The sequence below is a fragment of the Haliotis cracherodii genome, unplaced genomic scaffold (assembly GCF_022045235.1).
Source record: "Haliotis cracherodii isolate W230 unplaced genomic scaffold, xgHalCrac1.p SCAF_6, whole genome shotgun sequence".
In the NCBI taxonomy this organism is placed as follows: Eukaryota; Metazoa; Mollusca; class Gastropoda; order Lepetellida; family Haliotidae; genus Haliotis; species Haliotis cracherodii.
In genome coordinates this window covers 55,047,537-55,067,605 of record NW_027266319.1, presented here as the reverse complement: position 1 = coordinate 55,067,605, position 20,069 = coordinate 55,047,537, and the positions used below count along the sequence as shown (strand labels likewise).

The window sequence follows — 20,069 nt, the reverse complement described above, 5'->3', positions numbered from 1 at the left end:
AAAAAATTGAAACAATGATATGAAATACTTGTAATAACATAAAACGTATTATGAAAATACATTTTAAAAAAGATATGGTCTATTAATAAAAAAATTAAACTCTTACCTTCACACAGAAAATATATCTCCCCCAAATTGAGACCAAAAAGTCCTGTGTAATGGAGAATAAGCACAATGTTCATTCATGAACCAAGAGAGACCAAATGCAGTATTTTAGGTCACAACACTGTTATTTATAGGGTAAAAAAACCAGGTGTATTCAAATTACAGTAGGGCTCGAGTAACGGTAACTAGAGACGGTCTCAGAAACGCCCTTGTTTTTCAAGTATTTCCTTTCACAACAGTTGTGTTTACACAAGTGTTTCCTTTCAACTGTGCTGGGGAGGGAATCAGTCGTCCATCTCAACAGCAGAGGAAAAAAATATTTAACTTGTTCTGTGTGTCTAAAACGTCTGCTTTAATGAAATTAAAACCACTGGCTTGTTTATCTATATAACACATGCGGGTTAAGGGTGACTCTTTTAGATTTGATTTTTGGGTTAGGAAGTATGTGAACTGAGCAATGCGGTCCACATGTTGGAATTGGTTTGGTTTAGACTCAAATTCACGATGCAAGTTATCACTACGATATAAATGATAACGATTTGAGAAAAAAAGACAGCTTCTGTTTTGGGTATTCTTTTCCCAAAGAGCTTCCATGAGTCGGTTGAGGTGGAACGAGTCATGGATGTGTGTACTGCTGACTCCTCCATGGTAAATGAAAAAAAATATCACCAACTCCTGCATTTATTCATATATTTTCTTTTCATATGCATGTGACCTTTCTCAAACACTAACTGGAGACGGCCTTGTTGATATGAGTAGTTCCCTTTTCAAAACAGCCTCGTGTTTACAAGAGTGTTTTTCCTTTCAACTGTCCGGGAACGCCTTGTTGATACAACTGATAAAAAATAATCTGTAGCTTCATTCGAATAACAGTAAATGGTGACGTTTCTAACACGCCCTCGTTGATTTAAGTATTTCCTTTCAAAACAGCCTCGTGTTTACACGAGTGTTTTTCCTTCCAACTGTCCGGGAATGCCTTGTTGATACAACTGATAAAATCTAATCTGTACCTTCACTCACTCGACTAACAGTAACTGGAGACGTTTCAAATACGCGCTTTTTGATTTAAGTATTTCCTTTCAAAACAATCTCGTGTTTACACAAGTGTTTTTCCATTCAACTGTCCGGAAATGCTTTGTTGATACAACTGATAAAAAATAATCTGAGTAACTGGAGACGTTTCAAATACGCGCTCGTTGATTTAAGTGTTTCCTTTCAAAACAATCTCGTGTTTACACAAGTGTTTTTCCTTTCAACTGTCCGGAAATGGTTTGTTGATACAACTGTTAAACGAGGTTATTGGTCAAGGTTATACGAGGTCATTGATCGCATGACAACAACATCAACACCCCCCACCCCCCCAAGGTCAAGGTTATGTGACGTCATCAGTCACGTGAGGTTAGTAGGTGCACCTGTGACGTCATCAAATGAGGATGTGAGGATGGATACTTATCACTTATCTACTACTCACAATCAGGAATTCCTGGCTCAGAATCAACTGCAACAACAAAAGCGTGACGTCATCATAATGATTTAACTTCAATTTCAAGTGGACCTTGCCAATCCATCTCCCCGTGATCCACATATAACAGCTTAAGGCCATAAATTATGCACAATTTGCGATGTGTTATTTCTAATACCGTGTATTGGTCTATTCCCTATCGTAATCTCGAGAGTTGTCAGCTTTCACAGACGAACACCTAATCTTGGTTCGTCTATGAAGCGTTCTTACCAAGCATCACATGCAGAAGGAAAGTAGTACAGTACATAGAGATGTAACCATAAACCCATTTGGATGAAGCTTGTACGAAGTGACCAATGACTACACTGCTTGCAACTCAACCAAACCATAGGCAGTGTTTCCAGGATAAAACCGCACTCGGAAATCCTCCATCAAATGACAATCATTCCTGATTATTTCTGACCACTTAGTTAATTAGGCCACTCGAAGCGGTTATGAGTTATATGCATGGAACACACTTTCCCTCAGAGTTGAAAGAAGGGAACGTTTGTCACAGAAAGTAGGTATAATGACACTAACCTCAAATTAGTTGACTGGAGTCGATCTTACCGTGTCGGTACCCTTAGCAATATCCACACAGATCAGACAGGGAAGTATATCCTTACCTCAATCACAGGTTGTATGTATAGAAGACCGTAACGCCCTGATAACACTGAATAGGGTTGGGCTTCATCCACTGTCAAGGGGTGTAACGTAATACGGAATAGGAAACATCGTGACTTTACACAGTCACTGATTATTTGCTGTGTTCAATGTTTGCCTGTTCACACGAAGTTGTAAAACGATTCATGGCTTGTGCCACGCATTGTGGACAGGGAAAAGATAGACTTTATCATATCAAAAGTGTTATTTATCTATAGCTACATCTTTTATCACAAATGTTGGAACAACAATGCCGCTTAAAAATAACAATATAACACTTGAAATACAGCACTGGTTTACCTTGAATCTTCAATGTCACAGTGACCAAAAATGTGATTTGAAACGCAGTGCGCAATTGTTTGTTTGTTGTTGAACGCCGCTCTCAGCAATATCCCAACTTTATGACGGCGGTCTGTAAATCATAGAGTCTGGACAAGACAATCCAGTGATTGACAACATGAGCATCGATCTATGTAATTGTCCGATGACATGCATCAACCAAGTCAGCGAGCCTGACAACCCGATCCCTTTAGTCACCTCTTACGACAATCATAATAGCATCTTATGATATAAAATGGGTTGCAGAAGACCCATTCTTACCCAGATCTTCACGGGTCGGTTCCACATGCAATACGTGTGAACATCGGATTCGGGCAAACAGTATTACGTGTACACATTTCGTTTAACTGCAGTACAAGGGAAGTAACCCTGGTATACCTAATGTTTCAAATGACCGACAAGGAGTATTTCTGGCTCAGGTGATGCTTATATCATCATATATTAATCATTGTTTCGCAGATGATTACTGTAAGGGATTTCGGGATTGTGATAAGATCATAAAATGTGTACAACAATCACCTGCCATCTTTTGTGTCAGCTATGTGCTCTGTTCCCAAAGGTTGAGAAACAGAATGTCGTCTATCATTCAACAGTTTGTATTGTCCACCAAACAAACACACATGGACCGGCGTGCTGGTATCTTGTATTTTTCAACGCTCAACAGTAGGTATTCTCCCAACTCATTAAATATTAAACAACAAAAGTATTCCCACTGACTCGAACTCAAACCATTTGTACAACTCCTGATTAGAAAGGAAAAGCCCAAAGAAATTAGAGTTACTTCCCTTTGACATGACAGCTTCTCCCGTTTCATCACATCACCAAGGTTAACTGTTATGTTCTATTTCTGAAACTCTACCAATCGCATTAGTTTTTGTTTTTGACGGAATGTCATGTTTTAACGAAGGCCCTTTCTTCGTTTTCGTTTTTTGGTTGTAAATGTGTGTGGACCGGACAATCCAATGATTGATATTATGAGCAACGATCCACGCCGACAGGGTACGATAACAACCAGTTTACCAAGTCCCTGAGCCTGACCACCCGATCCACTTGGTCGCCTCTTACGACAGCATATTGTTGTATGGGACTTTCAGACGGGGCCGATCTCACCTATAAATACATGGCCATTTGTGGGGAATCTGAAAGTCTGTTCAAAATGGTGGATTTCTTTGTCCTTTTTACTAACAAATTCTCCCTAGGTAGATAGATAGAGGTGTGTGTTGGGGGGTGGGGTTGGGGGGTAGGGTTGGGGGGTGGGGGGGTAGGTAGTGGTGGTAAAAAGGTCATACACTTTCACTATTTTGATTAGAACTTACTGGTTAAAACTGTCATAGACCTTTCAAACGGGTTGCGCGAATCCATCGAACATTTTGTCTTTTACTCCCAGATGCTGCGATTTGAAAAGCGGTCCCTATCTCCAGATCATAGCATATGCTTATCGAAGTCTTGGTTTTGATAAAGCCTTTTGTGCTTCAGTCTGGATTCGAATGTAATGGTCTACACACGAGTGTCCCTTCCCTAAATCTGATTGAAGCCTTGTAAGAAGCATATTTATCTAAGGATGACAATTCACACGGTTAGTAACCATTCTTTCCATGACTATGCTGACCGCCCCCATGGTCTAGTGGACGATACCGAAATACTTGTTGTTACACTGAATTCGGCATTAAGGGTCTAAGACAAGCACTGGTCGGCTCTGAGTCATTATACTCTGTCTGAGTTGGGTATCCATGTGTAGACCGCCTCCATGGTCTAGTGGTGGAGCATCCGCACGGAAAGCGGAAGGTCCTAGGTTCGATCGCTGACCGCGTCATACCAAGAGACGTTACAAAAAATGGTACTTGCACAGGGACTGGTCTAGACTAACATCTAGTCTCTGAAATGAACATATCGTACAGAAAAAACAGTTGTTCAGTTATCTTAATAAAAATATAATAAAAGGGAGCCCAATGACTCTCTTCATTTTCAGATATTGCAGTAATCTAGACTTGCCAAACATTATAGTCTTGCATGGGCTGTATTTTATATATATTTGTATCAGGGTCTGTAAGGCAGACTAGGACTGGTCGGCTCGGAATCAGTATACTCTGTTTGAGTGGGGTATCCATGTTAAACTGCGGCATGGTATCTCAGTAGGCGACCACTAGAAAACCGACCCAAGTCCGGACTAGAACCACCATACGAAGGGACAGTGTTTCCCTAATTTATGCATGTTAGGAAATCAATATGTCATACGAGGCCTATATGACCAGTTTTTGAATTGAACGTATCACTTGGCTGCCAAATTTATATTTATTACGCAGGTCATGAAATGAAAGAGCACCCAAGTCACTAAGAACCGTGGTCTAGTGATAGAGCGTCCTTTCGGAGAAACACTGTCCCTTCGTGTGGTGGTCATTTCAAAGGGAAGTAACTCTAAATTATTTGGGCTTTTCCTTACTAATCAGGAGTTGTACAGATGGTTTGAGTTCGAGTCATTGGGAATACTTTTGTTGTTTAATATTTATCAGTAGGGAGAATACTGATTGTTGAGCGTTGAAAAATACGAGATACCAGCACGCCGGTCAATGTGTGCTTGTTTGGTGGACAATACAAACTGTTGAATAATAGACGACGTTCTGTTTCTCAACCCTTGGGAACAGAGCACATGGCTGACACAAAAGATGGCAGGTGATTGTTGTTCACATTTTATGATCTAATCACAATCCCGAAATGCTTACAGTAATCATCTGCGAAACAATGATTAATATATGATTATATAAGCATCACCTGAGCCAGAAACCTGAATCGGTCATTTGAAACATTAGGTATACCAGGGTTACTTCCCTTGTACTGCAGTTAAAGGAAATGTGTACACGTAATACTGTTTGCCCGAATCCGATGTTCACACGTATTGCATGTGCTATACAGGCGACGACTGTTTGCCTGATGCACTACTATATAGACAACTACTGTTTGCTTGATACACAACTATTCACTCAACTACTGTTTACTACAATACACTACTATACAGACAACTACTGTTTACTCCAATACACTACTGCACACACACCTGTACTACTGTTTACTCCAATAGACTACCATATTGACAACTACTGTTTACTCCAATACACTACTGCACACACACCTGTACTACTGATTACTCCAATAGACTACCATATTGACAACTACTGTTTACTCCAATACACTCCCATATTGGCATCTTCTGTTTACTCAAATACACTACCATGCACACAACTACAATTTGCTTAATATACAACTCTACAAACAACTTCTGTTTAATCCAACACACTACTCCACATATACTTACTGGTTACTCCAATACACTACTATACACACAACTACTATTGCGTAATACATTAATATACACTACCATGCAGACATTTTTTGTTTACTCAAACACAGTTTTTTAACTGACAACTGCTGATCAATAATACAGAATATGGTATTTATTGCTTGCACAAAAGAAAATACTTTGTTTTAAAAGTTTGAAAGCATATTTCTGTACATAAAACAGGAGTTTTTACCAGATGGATTTCACAATTGAACATAAACAAAGGAAAATAAATGTTTTATGATTATTACAGTCATGGGTATTATACAACATTCATAATTTTTTTCAAATATCTTTAGGGGCCGTTGAAGTGTTATCTGTTTCTGTACATTACATGAAGATCACAAGGATTCACATATGGACAGAACATAAAATGGCCATTAATTAGTTGGGGTATTATTTATTTCATGACATGATTATTTTGGCACAGAAAAGTAAATATAAGTTTGGTAAAGTTTTACGAAATTGTGATTCACTTTCGATATGTCCTCAATAATAGTGAAGTTGAAAAAAATACATCTCATGCTATCTGATCTGTCAACATAGCTATTGTTCACAACCACAGTGGTTCTGGAAGAGGTCTAATATTTTATTTGAATGTATTGCAGGTTGTTGTTTTTTTACTCACTCATCCACAATTTCATGCTAAAGAGTGGTGCCAGTAACGTCGTCTTCTTCATAACGTGCGTCGTGGGGGTCTACGGTGGGTGGATGGCGCTGAAACTAGCCCTGTAGCAGAACACAACAAGCGGCATCTCTGTGGTGAAGTGGATACAGATATGAACTTCAAGTACAAGACTTGTCTTTGCTTCAACTGACACGCGCATCACCATTTGTCACCTCTCGCATCTTTCCGTAATCATCGCTTCGTGTCCCGGAATGAGCCGAGTGGTCACGAATATTTTTTAATGTTATATTCCAATTACAGACACACATTAAAGAACATACCACATGATAGTTCAACATACATCAAGCATTACATATTCAGAAAAATATGAATAAAGTATAATAATAATAATAATATTAATAATAATAATAACAACAGGGTGTGATAACTGATGGTAATACAACGAATATATAATATATATGTAATTATATGTAATTATATGTATGTTTATTTATTATTTTTATATTCCCTGTGATTTAATCAAAAACCTACTGACCTCAGAAATAGTTTTTATAAAAAGGTACATGCGACCCAGTGAAAATATTGACGCCTTCTCTTGCGTCCATTGACAGTTTCGATTATGAGAAGAAAACATCCCCGGATTAGGTAACTGTTTTCAAATCCTACAATATTTATTTACAATTTCTGACCAAACGACAGACCGAGATACATTTTCAAACCGTCAAATATTAAAATATTGGATTTTCAATGACAGACCACAAACACAAACACAAATTAGTCATTTTCTAAAAATATCCTACGTACGAAATCCTCATTAACTGTGACTAAATCCTCACATGGGACATACAAAACAAAGAGAGGCACCACTCAGAATAGAAAAAAATTATTCTCATGAGCTACATGTATGACAAAATTATTATGTTCTCTAGTCTGCTCAATAAAGTTTCACCACACATTCGAATTTTCTAAACTTCTAATTCTATAATATTGTTGAGTACTATATACATTGCACAACTAAACAAAGAAAGTATAAGACACATGCTATGCTGAGACCTATGACGAGGGTCACTCGGTATCATCAGGAGGGGCATCAGGTTCTTCTCTCTTGTGTGTAGCACCTCCAAGTTTGTTGTACGTGTGTTCCACTTCATCGGCAGACGGTTTCTCTCCAAGCTTGGTGTAGGTGTCACCTGATTTCTTAAGCAAGATTTCGTAAGGTTTCGAATCTCTATCAACATCTGTGTTTCCTAATCGGTCATAGGTATTCTTTGTATCAGTCGTAGTTGCAGCCCCATCAACTCCAAAATTGATGTACGTGTCTGCAGGTTCCTCGGGGACAAAGTAATCCAACGATGGCGCATCTGTGCCCGTTACTTCAGAATTGCCAGCCTCAGTAGTGTCCCCCAGCCTGTTGTACTCACTGTTGACACCAGTCGTAATAGTAGTAGCACCATGCCCCAGTCTGTTATAGTTGTCTTCAGATTCCTCCAGGAAGAAATCATCTGCACCTGATCCGTTACCTCGAGTGTGCCGTAGGAGAGCTTTGTCAGAGTTAGTGTCTCCCAACCTGTCGTAGGTATGCTTAGCATCTGCTTTGGTCACAGTAGCATCTCCCAGTGTGTTATATTCTCCGTCAGGTTTGTCAGCAGCATGCTGTGGTTTACATCCTCCCTGTGGGTCCATCCCATGACTTGCTGTTGTCACAGGACCCCCTCCTGCTGCCCCGGTGATGTCATCTGTAATTTCAGTGTAGTCTCCCTGGTCGCCAGACTCTGAGACGATCGCACACTCGCCAGTATCAGATCCTACTGAAGCCTTAACTACGTCAGGGACAGAGGAAGACTTTTCATTTGCTCCTTTGTTTTTGTCTTGTGAGTCGCTGGTGTGACCCTAAGGATAGAGGTATAACTCAATTAACTACTTACTTATAGTTTAAATAGCAAGTTTAAAAACACAAATTTTCATCTGTTGTGAAAGAAAAGAAAAAGAATCCAATGGCAATTTACACTTAACGTTGTTCTTGAGAAATTCTCAATCAGAAGGTGAATATGTGAGACAATTCATGTATGGGAAGGGCGTAAAGATTAAAGGTTTTGAACTTTACACATTTAAAGAAAACTTGTATGAGGATTATAACTGTACTGAATCTGGACGTACTGGGCCCAGGTATGCGTGAGTGTCTGTCATCTGTTCTCCGGAACTTTCTTGATGTCTGTGCAAAGAATTACTTCAGGCAATTAAATGCAGTCAAATTACAATATGTACAAGCATTCATTCATAAGGTAAGTTTTGGTACCCGCGAAGATCCGGTTTAGGACTGGTCTTCAACAACACATTTTTGTCGCAAGATGCTACTAGCGGGATCGGGTGGTCACGCTCACTGACGTGGTTGATGCATGTCATCGTATCCCAATCGGGTAGATATATGCTCATGATGTCAATCACTGGATTGTCTTGTACAGACTCGATTATTTTACAGACCGCCGTCATATAGCTAAAATATTGTTGAGTGCGACGTTAAACAACGATCAGACAAAGCTATATTGGTCGTTATCACCTGATCCTTATATCACTCCCTTTGAAATTGTTTAGGGGTCCAATGTATCCAGTACGCTCTACTTGGAAAGAAGACAGTAATTACAGAATGATAACAGTTCCACCCATGTCCTACTCGAAACCTGTCAATTCCTACAACTGCATTCACTCTGTTGGAACATGATCAATTGTTGACGTAGCCGGTTGTCATATAAGCACCTGTGTGAGCTCATGCGTCCATACCTTCTACGTTTGCGACACACACGCCACAGCAATACGATGACAGCAGTGATGATGACTCCGCCGATGAGACCTCCAACCACTCCTCCGACCAATGTTCCTGTCTTTTGCGAGGCTCCATGCTTGTCTGTCGAGATTCCAGGATTGTTTATCGGGGTTCCATGAGCGTTCGTCGGGGTTCCATGAGCGTTCGTCGGGGTTCCATGAGCGTTCGTCGGGGCTCCTGGAGCGTTCGTCAGGGTTTCAGGAGCGTTCGTCGGGGCTCCAGGAGCGTTCGTCGGGGTTCCATGAGCGTTCGTCGGGGCTCCAGGAGCGTTCGTCGGGGTTCCAGGAGCGTTTGTCGGGGTTCCAGGAGCGTTCGTCGGGGCTCCAGGAGCGTTCGTCAGGGTTCCATGAGCGTTCGTCGGGGCTCCAGGAGCGTTCGTCGGGGTTCCATGAGCGTTCGTCGGGGCTCCAGGAGCGTTCGTTGGGGTTCCATGAGCGTTTGTCAAGCCAAGGTGACCATGGCGACCTTTAAAGAACGACAGGTTTGCTCTTATTTAAGGGATGATGGAAATTTTTTATTTTTAAAGCAAATTAACTATAATTTCGAAAGATTAAAAGTATCGATGTTCAATATAAGTGTAAAATGCAGGAGTGAGCTTTGTCAAGAAATATAACACTTGTTAACTCAAGTTGTGTGTTGTAGGGTTGTTGGGTATCTCTGTTTGCAACTAGTAGATCTCAGGTTGCATTTTATGCGTTGTTTCGGATACTGCCCTCATTTATCCTTGATTAACACTGGTTAACTCAGGCTGACTCTAATCAACCCCGGTTGCCAGAAATGTGGTTACCGCAGTTGACTCAATTCACTCTATTTTTCATAATTGAACACACCTACTTTTTTATGGATTACAACCACCGCAGTTTCTATATGGGGGAAAAGGAAATTTCAAGAAACTATTGAAATACAAAATAGAAGCCCTGTGGATCCCTTTGCAAGCGAGAGGTACCTCAAGTGTCCAATAGGTACAATCATAACCTGGCGATGCATATTCGAGAGCAAATGTTTGAATTCTTTATTGCATAAGGTTCATTTTAAGTCATACTTAGATCAAATAAAGACAGAACATTAGAGCCAGATTGCGAATATCACCTTATTGCTAGTCAAAATACATATACTCACAGTTAAAGTGTAGGGTGCTGCAAGAGACGTATGAGAGTTAATAATCAAGACATTTTTAATATGTAAGTATACGTTGTGGTGCATTTTCAATAAACTTTGAAGACTATAGACGCGCGAGTGACGCACTGTCGGATGTGTGTTATCAGGGGACGATCTTTGATATTCTGGTTGTGTGTGCAGGGTATCTGTCCACATCTAAAAAAAATATTGACCCCACATAAGAAAATAATTTTAAAAGATTTGGTTTTGCTTGTGTGGGTGAAAATAAATCTGGTCTGTCTTAATACATAATCTAATCCTATTACCTCATTCATAAGTAATTGAAATATTATTCAACTTACCTACGGTTTAATTGGGTGTCTGATGTGCAGCAATATAACCCACTATCTGTACACCTACAGGGTATGAAATCTGAAAATAAAATATCATATATTACTCCAAGCATATTTTATATTTATGAGAGAATGGGGCTTATATGTATATTACACTATGACTGATTTCAGCATGGAAACTTACTATTAAAACATAGGTGTGTTCGAGTCCTTTCAAAGTGTTTATGTCATATTCAGGTAAAATCAAAATTCCTCTTTTTGTCATTATCATAGGCAAAGACGGTGGTTACCTTCATCATATTCTGAACACGGTCCATGTCCGTCAGTGATGCCCCTGAAATAGAGTAATGTTTGGTAGCCCTATAACTATAAGTAAAACATTTGACATGAAGAAACGTGTAGGCTATGTAGCTATGTGTTTCAACTGTATTTTTCCCCGTTCATGTATTCTCAATTTCTATATTGTTTCTATAATGTTTGGTAGCCCTATAACTATAAGTTTCAACTAAAACATTTGACATGAAGATAATTCCCTTGTAGGACATGTAGCTATGTGTATGGACTATATTTTCCACGTTCAAGTATTCTCGGTGTCTATACTATCGCGGTGTCGGAAAATCTTGTTATCCACACCCCCTTTCGGCTGTTTACTTATGCAAAGCTGAGCACGATATGTTCATAAATTTCTGGAATGTTTTTTTAGGTAGCATTACCCCTTAATCCATTCGAAAAGGATTAGAAAAGAACACGGTTGCGTGGATCGAACTCATGATGACAATCACTGGATTGTCTGGTCCAGATTCGATTATTTTCACACCGCCGTCATACAGGTGGAATATTGCTGAGTGCGGCGTTGAAAAACAAACAAACAAACAAAACATGTAGCAACTGAAAGAAAGGTCGGCTTTTGTGATTGCTGTCATGGGGCTGTAATGATATTTCCTGTTATGCTCTCCATTCTTTAATTTGTTTGCCGCACTCAGCAATATTCTATCTATATGACGGGGGTCTGTAAATAATCGAGTCTGGACCAGACAATCCAGTGACTGATATCATGAGCATCGATCTACAGACTGGGAGACGATGATATGCATCAACCAAGTCAGCGAGCCTGACTATCCGAGTTGCCTCTCAGGACAAGCATGGGTTGAGGAAGACCTATTCTAACCCGGAATCTTCACGGGAAGCACACCATTAGAGACAGATACAATTCGTTTGTAGCATGTCCGGGGGCAAGTAGGCCTATTGTCTGACGTCATCTCAAACGTTCGTTTTATCTTTTGATTTAAAAAAAGCTATTATCATATATGTTATTGGGTTCGCTACACAGAGGTACAGACAAAACTATACGTCCCACTCGTGCAGTCGGGGATGCTTTGGAACAGATGTTTTTGGTTTGCTCTCTGTGTTCATCTGGGGGTCTAGCATCAGTCCCTAGGACCTACTTAAAATATTTGTATATCAATAGGCAGCTGCACATGTATGAGTATTTATTATCCTCCGCCTCGAAGTGGAAGGGAAATATAGGAATGGGTGCTGTCCCGCCCGTCCTTCTGTCCGTCCGTCACGTTTCGTTTCCGGAGCAGAACTAAAAAAACAGTTATCTTAACAAAACTTGGCACATAGATAGGTCTAGTGGTGAAGTGGTGCGTTTTGATAGTATGGGATTTTTGAAAAAAAATTCGAGTTTCCATGGCAACGACTTTGACTTGTTTCCGGAGCTGAAAACCGTACAAATGTTATTGCCTTGCACACAACTTGACATGTCATATTGGTGTGAGATATTAGTATTACATGCTTGTTAATTTAGAAAATGTATCTCAAGTCTTCTAAAAGTTGCATAAAAGCTCTTACTGGTGACTTGAAATGGTTTTGTGTCGGAATCGGTTGTAAATTGGACACATCAGCTGTAGCATTTGAACAAGAAAACACCTTTTTTCTCTTGGTCAGTGCTGTGTCGCGGAAGCATGTCCGAATTAACAGACCGCAAAACATGTCGTAACAGCGATGGCATCCAGGGTTGAAATTTCACCGATTTCATTCATTTTACTGTTATGTAACAGATTGATCAGTAATTGATTTTTGCCATTGAATGTAGCTCTTTTATTTCTTTCGAAATTACTTTTCATTTTGGGTGTATTTTATGTGTTATTGATATGAAAGCCTAATGGTGCCACTTTGGTAGGATAATTTATATTTTCTTGATCAATTTCTTGATATTTCAATTATTTTACCGTAATTTCGATTATTTTCTCGTTATTCTAAGTTAATTTTATTCAATTTCGAATTTAAAAATTTAATGCACTTAAGATAAACTTGAAATAACGAGAAAATATTGAAAGAAACGGAACAAAACTGGTAATTTCGAGAAAATAGTCGAAGTAATATCGAAATTGCGAAGAAGCAGACAAACAATCCAAATAAAAAGAAATTTTGATTAAAAAAAATATTATGCTACCAGGTGGCACCGTTAGGCTTTCATATATTGAAACGATGTGATCAACTCAGTGACATTGACAAGTCCGTCCTTTTTGTTTCAGATACACAACACGTTCCACATGGTTGTGATACTGGGCCAGATATAGCTCAACTCACTAATTCTAAAGTTAGAATACACAGACTGTGTAAAACACCTGGGACAATACTTACCAATTTGCACACGTGGATGAATCTGGGACAAGTACAACACAGTGTCCTCCATCCCAAGTAGGGCACTCACAATTTGGAGGGTCACCATCGACTGAGGAACGTACATACAGAAATCATTGAAGCGAATGAATTTCATGTAAAGTTTATCAATATGGTCGCCTTAAAGTTTTCTTTCAGCAACTGTAGCGTAAGTCACCTTACGTTTCATGAGTTGGATGATCAAATAATGTTTGTTCATCTTTAAGTAATAATATAACTACCTTCAACATTGATTTGTCCATTGCAAGCACTAATTTCACACATGTATATCCTGTATTCTTTTTGTCTGAAAAGTAAATATTCATTATGTTCATGATCATACCGTTATAACAACAATGAGAAATACCAAATTTCTTTGAAATATACGTCATATCGTTTTAGACATACCAATTGCTATCATATTTCACCCACAACGTTTTAAATTCACTCAAAACAAAAAAGGAACAAAAGCTACCTGTATATATATTTAACTAACATCACCCTTTGTGTAGAATGTCGAACTTATGGCCTGCGTTAAACCTACTCGATGAAATTTGGTTTAATCTATTGTCTATGTGACGTAATGTCATATATGAATATATAGAGAATCTCACCCGAGTGTCTTTTGATATCAAATATATCAACACGAGTTGATAAAAGTGGAAAAATCCGAGGCTCTGATAAACAGAGCCATTAGTGATGTCATTTGATTGTGACGTCATGGTAACCAGTGATGTCACAATGGTCTGCAAAGCATTGTGATGTAATTTCATTGCAGCGATATCTACAGTGTAGATATCGCTTGATCTCATCCAAGCGATATCTCCTGTGGGAGCCAGTTTTGGATGATAAATGATTATCTCTCCTGCATTCGTTTCTCTCCTTTATGCTCGACCGTGAATGTGAGGAGTTATTCACATGGGAAAAGTACAACCCAAATTATCTGCTGTTTGATAGTCTTGCCAAGATAACAGATATTTAGATATAGGCATATAAGATAACAGATATATGTATATCATGAAAGATAACCGATATGCACTGAGAATCTATGTCTTTGTAAATTCTTTAGATCAATATACTGGTGTATCAGCACCATACAAAATTGATTGAAATAAGCACTTATTGCTGTGGTGTACTTACGACATTGATGGAACACAGATCCAGATTGCGGAAACTAAACATAAATATGCTCAGTAAAGTACACATTCATAAAAAAAAAACTATTTGTTGTCAAATCATTGACAGTTCGAATGTAAATTGATCATTGCATTCCTAATGTCATATATATGCCAGTTCAATAAATGTACAACGAAGCATAACGTTTAAAAAAGCTCTATGACTATAGAGAGTATTCAACAACCGATATGTCCTTATCTTGTAAACAGCATATATGTGTCCATAAGTTGTTTTATGGCAGTGTGTTTTATTGTTTAACAATGATTGTAATTGTGTTACATTGTTTCTGTAGAGATTCGGTAGCCATTCAATGCATTGTATTTTGACAGTGATTAGTCGTCAGAAATGTAGTACTAGTTAATGTATGCAGTTGTCAGTAAGTTACTATATTTAGATGCTAGAGTGGTGTAGTAACTTCCGGAAACGGCGAGACTCCTTGTGCATTGTACTGAGCCTTACAGCGCTGTCGAGAAAGTATTGGAAGTCAGTTGGACGGTACAATAGCGTCTTTTCGTAACGCACACACATGCGCGCATTTTCATCACGTCAAGACCAGCTTTTTGGTGAGGATCGCTCATCATCCCTGACTCCCTGCCTAGTCCATCACGAAAGCTTGACCACTATCGCCGCTAGGTGAATATATATTAATATCACTGATTTTTCCTATCACCACTGTATTTTTGTATTTGATACTGACCACTGCCATCATTATTTATTGCCATTGAATATTGCACTACCACTTTGTTGTTTACTGTAATTGTAATTGATGTGCAGTAATTTGTATTGATTTGTAAACTGAGTGAATTTTGTAATATATTTGTTGATTGTATAACATTTGTTGGTTGTTTGTTGGTTTCACACTAAGTTCTATTATGTACAGATTTCAGGATCAACATATTGTTTCAATTTGAGAATCGACACTTAACAAAGTCCCTGTCCATGTTTCTGATGTAAATAACAGCGACAAAACACTTTCCATATTCATAAGAAATCCACGACAGAAAACTATGATTGTTGGTTCGAATCCCAATAAGCCCCGATTATGTTTCTAGATTTGTCAGCACCATACCCGTGCTCGTGGGTTTCACCGAAGTGGTAAACGTCTGAGACCTGCATCACTTCGGACTTTCCTCCCACATTAAGCTGACAGGCCGCGATATATCTGGAACCAAGTCTCTCATATGAAATCTCTGTCATAAGCAGAGCCGATTGTACGATTCCGACTACATCATGAGCAAAGTAAATTAATGATGAAATTTACACAAACCGCACAATTTCAATAAAGGCTAAAACTATCAGAAATGTTGCATATACTAATAACAATCTCACTATATATATTATGAAGCTGTGCACAATTCCATACCTACAAATACATACACTCCCTTCATGTGTTACGCTGGTCAGAAATCTGTAATGAGAATATGTAATGTGTGAATAAACCGATAATTTCAAGGCAGATAAGAGTGATAAAACATTTAGCCAAAGTAACAGAACAGACGCGTGTTTACATAGCGGTAGTGTTTGTCAGTATGTTTGTACACGGTATGGGAAAGTAACTTCAGTGATATGGCGGCATGTTTTCCTGCTTATTTCATATGCATGTAAACATTGCCATATCAACACTGACTAACTACGTATTGGTAATTCATAATGGGGAAATTGTGAGAATCTGTACATGTTGATTCTACTTCCGGATTCTCTAATTGTGAATAATGACCTACAGTTGCGTCAGTTTTACACATTCAGGTAGTGAGGTGAAATGGGGTTTAACGTCGCGTCCAAGATTATTGCACTTATTTAGCGACGTGCATGCACGTGTGTGTGTGTGTGTGTGTGGCTGCTTGTACTAGTCCGGACTGATGCCAATTTATAGTGCTAGCACACTGAGATACCATGCCGCAGTTTCACACGATAACCCCACTCAGAAACAGTATACTGACTCCCAGCCGACCAGTCCTTGTTTCAGCCCCTTAATGCCGAGCGCCAGACAGGGTAACAACAAGTACCATCTTTTAACGTCTTTTTGTGTGACGCGGTCGGGGATCGAATCCCGGACCTTCCGCTCTCCGGGTGGACGCTCTACCACTAGACCACGGAGGCGATCATCTTATGGTTGATATGTAATCTCTCTCCTATTGTGTATAATGACCTACAATTGCGTTTTACAGTCAGGAATTCCTGGCTCAGAATCAACTGCAACAACAAAAGCGAGACGTCATCATAATGATTTAACTTCAATTTCAAGTGGACCTTGCTAATCCATCTCCGCGTGATCCACATATAACAGCTTAAGGCCGTAAATTATGCACAATTTGCGATGTGTTATTTCTTATACCGTGTATTGGTCTATTCCCTGTCATAATCTGGAGAGTTGTCAGCTTTCACAGACGAACACCTAATCTTGGTTCGTCTATGAAGCGTTCTTACCAAGCATCACATGCAGAAGGAAAGTAGTACAGTACACAGATATGGAACCATAAACCCATTTGGATGAAGCTGGTACGAAGTGACCAATGACTACACTGCTTGCAACTCAACCAAACCATCAGCAGTGTTTCCAGGATAAAACCTCACTCGGAAATCCCCCATCAAATGACAATCATTCCTGATTATTTCTGACCGCTTAGTTAATGAGGCCACTCGAAGCGGTTATGAGTTATATTCCTGAAACACACTTTCCTCCAGAGTTGACAGAAGTGAACGTTTGTCACAGAAAATAGGTATAATGACACTAACCTCAAATTAGTTGACTGGAGTCGATCTTACTGTGTCGGTACCCTTAGCAATACCCACACAGATCAGACCGGGAAGTATATCCTTACCTCAATCACATGTTGTATGTATAGAAGACCGTAACGCTCTGATTACACTGAATAGGGTTGAGCTTTATACACAGTCACGGGGTGTTACATAACACGGGACAGGAAACATCGTCACTTCACAGTCACAGCTTTTGCTAACAAACAATTCATTTGTATCATCCTTGGATAATAATAGCCATGCATTGTGGACAGGGAAAAGATTGGCTCTGTCATATCAATGCCAGTGATTTGAAACGCAGTGCGCAATTGTTTGTTTGTTGTTTAGCGCCGCACTCAGCAATATCCCAGCTATATGACGGCGGTTTGTAAACCATCGCGTCTGGACAAGACAATCCAGTGATTGACAACATGAGTATAGATCTATGTAATTTGTAGGTCCTAGGTTCGATCCCTGACCGCGTCATACCAAAAGACCTTACAAAAATGGTACTTGCACAGGGACTGGTCTAGACTAACATCTAGTCTCTGAAATGAACATATCGTACAGAAAAAACAGTTGTTCAGTTATCTTGATAAAAATATAATGAAAGGGAGCCCAGTGACTCTCTTCATTTTCAGATACTGCAGTAATCTAGACTTGCCAAACATTATAGACTTGCATGGGCTGTATTTTATATATATTTGTATCAGGGTCTGTAAGGCAGACTAGGACTGGTCGGCTCGGAATTAGTATACTCTGTTTGAGTGGGGTATCCATGTTAAACTGCGGCATGGTATCTCAGTAGGCGACCACTAGAAAACCGACCCAAGTCCGGACTAGAACCACCACACAAAGGGACAGTGTTTCCCTAATTTATGCATGTTAGGAAATCAATATGTCATACGAGGCCTATATGACCAGTTTTTGAATTGAACGTATCACTTGGCTGCCAAATTTATATTTATTACGGAGGTCATGAAATAAAAGAGCACCCAAGTCACTAAGAACCGTGGTCTAGTGATAGAGCGTCCTTTCGGAGAAACACTGTCCCTTCGTGTGGTGGTCATTTCAAAGGGAAGTAACTCTAAATTATTTGGGCTTTTCCTTACTAATCAGGAGTTGTACAGATGGTTTGAGTTCGAGTCAGTAGGAATACTTTTGTTGTTTAATATTTATCAGTAGGGAGAATACTGATTGTTGAGCGTTGAAAAATACGAGATACCAGCACGCCGGTCAATGTGTGCTTGTTAAGTGGACAATACAAACTGTTGAATAATAGACGACGTTCTGTTTCTCAACCCTTGGGAACAGAGCACATGGCTGACACAAAAGATGGCAGGTGATTGTTGTACACATTTTATGATCTTATCACAATCCCGAAATGCTTATAGTAATCATCTGCGAAACAATGATTAATATATGATGATATAAGCATAACCTAATCCAGAAATACTCCTTGTCGGTCATTTGAAACATTAGGTATACCAGGGTTACTTCCCTTGTACTGCAGTTAAACGAAATGTGTACACGTAATACTGTTTGCCCGAATCCGATGTTCACACGTATTGCATGTGCTATACAGGCGACGACTGTTTGCCTGATGCACTACTATATAGACAACTACTGTTTGCTCGATACACAACTATTCACTCAACTACTGTTTACTACAATACACTACTGTACAGACAACTACTGTTTACTCCAATACACTACTATACAGACAACTACTTTTTGCTCTATACACTACTATACACTCAACTACTGTTTACTCTAATACACTACTATACAGACAACTACTGTTTTCACAATACACTACTATTCACTCAACTACTGTTTACTCTAATACACTACTATACACTCAACTACTGTTTACTCTAATACACTACTGTACAGACAACTACTGCTTTCACAATACACTACTATTCACTCAACTACTGTTTGCTCGTTACACTACTGTACAGACAACTACTGTTTTCTCAATACACTACTATATAGACAACTACTGTTTGCTCGATACACAACTATTCACTCAACTACTGTTTACTACAATACACTACTGTACAGACAACTACTGTTTACTCCAATACACTACTATACAGACAACTACTGTTTACTCCAATACACTACTATACAGACAACTACTTTTTGCTCTATACACTACTATACACTCAACTACTGTTTACTCTAATACACTACTGTACAGACAACTACTGTTTTCACAATACACTACTATTCACTCAACTACTGTTTGCTTCAATACACTACTGTACAGAAACTACTGTTTTCTCAATACACTACTATACAGACAACTACTGTTTACTCCAATACACTTCTATACAGACAACTACTGTTTACTCCAATACACTACTATACAGACAACTACTGTTTTCTCAATACACTACTATACAGACAACTACTGTTTGCTCGATACACAACTATTCACTCAACTACTGTTTACTACAATACACTACTATACAGACAACTACTGTTTACTCCAATACACTACTGCACACACACCTGTACTACTGATTACTCCAATAGACTACCATATTGACAACTACTGTTAACTCCAATACACTCCCATATTGGCATTTTCTGTTTACTCAAATACACTACCATGCACACAACTACAATTTGCTTAA

The 20,069-nt window shown here is 39.1% G+C and overlaps 2 protein-coding genes across 2 annotated transcripts in view; both read right to left on the bottom strand.

The window, feature by feature from the left end:
• The window catches only part of LOC139445771 (uncharacterized), a 107,030-nt gene that overhangs the window by 71,936 nt on the left and 15,025 nt on the right, over nt 1–20,069 (bottom strand). The window lies entirely within an intron of this gene.
• LOC139446510 (uncharacterized) lies at nt 7,636–14,654 on the bottom strand. Its single transcript, XM_071227816.1, has 9 exons — nt 14,650–14,654; nt 13,752–13,816; nt 13,492–13,582; nt 11,133–11,176; nt 10,852–10,921; nt 10,508–10,527; nt 9,325–9,496; nt 8,728–8,782; nt 7,636–8,460 (listed from the first exon to the last, which is right to left on the bottom strand). The coding sequence occupies exons 1-9, from the start codon at nt 14,652–14,654 to the stop codon at nt 7,636–7,638; spliced, it is 1,347 nt and encodes a 448-aa protein (XP_071083917.1).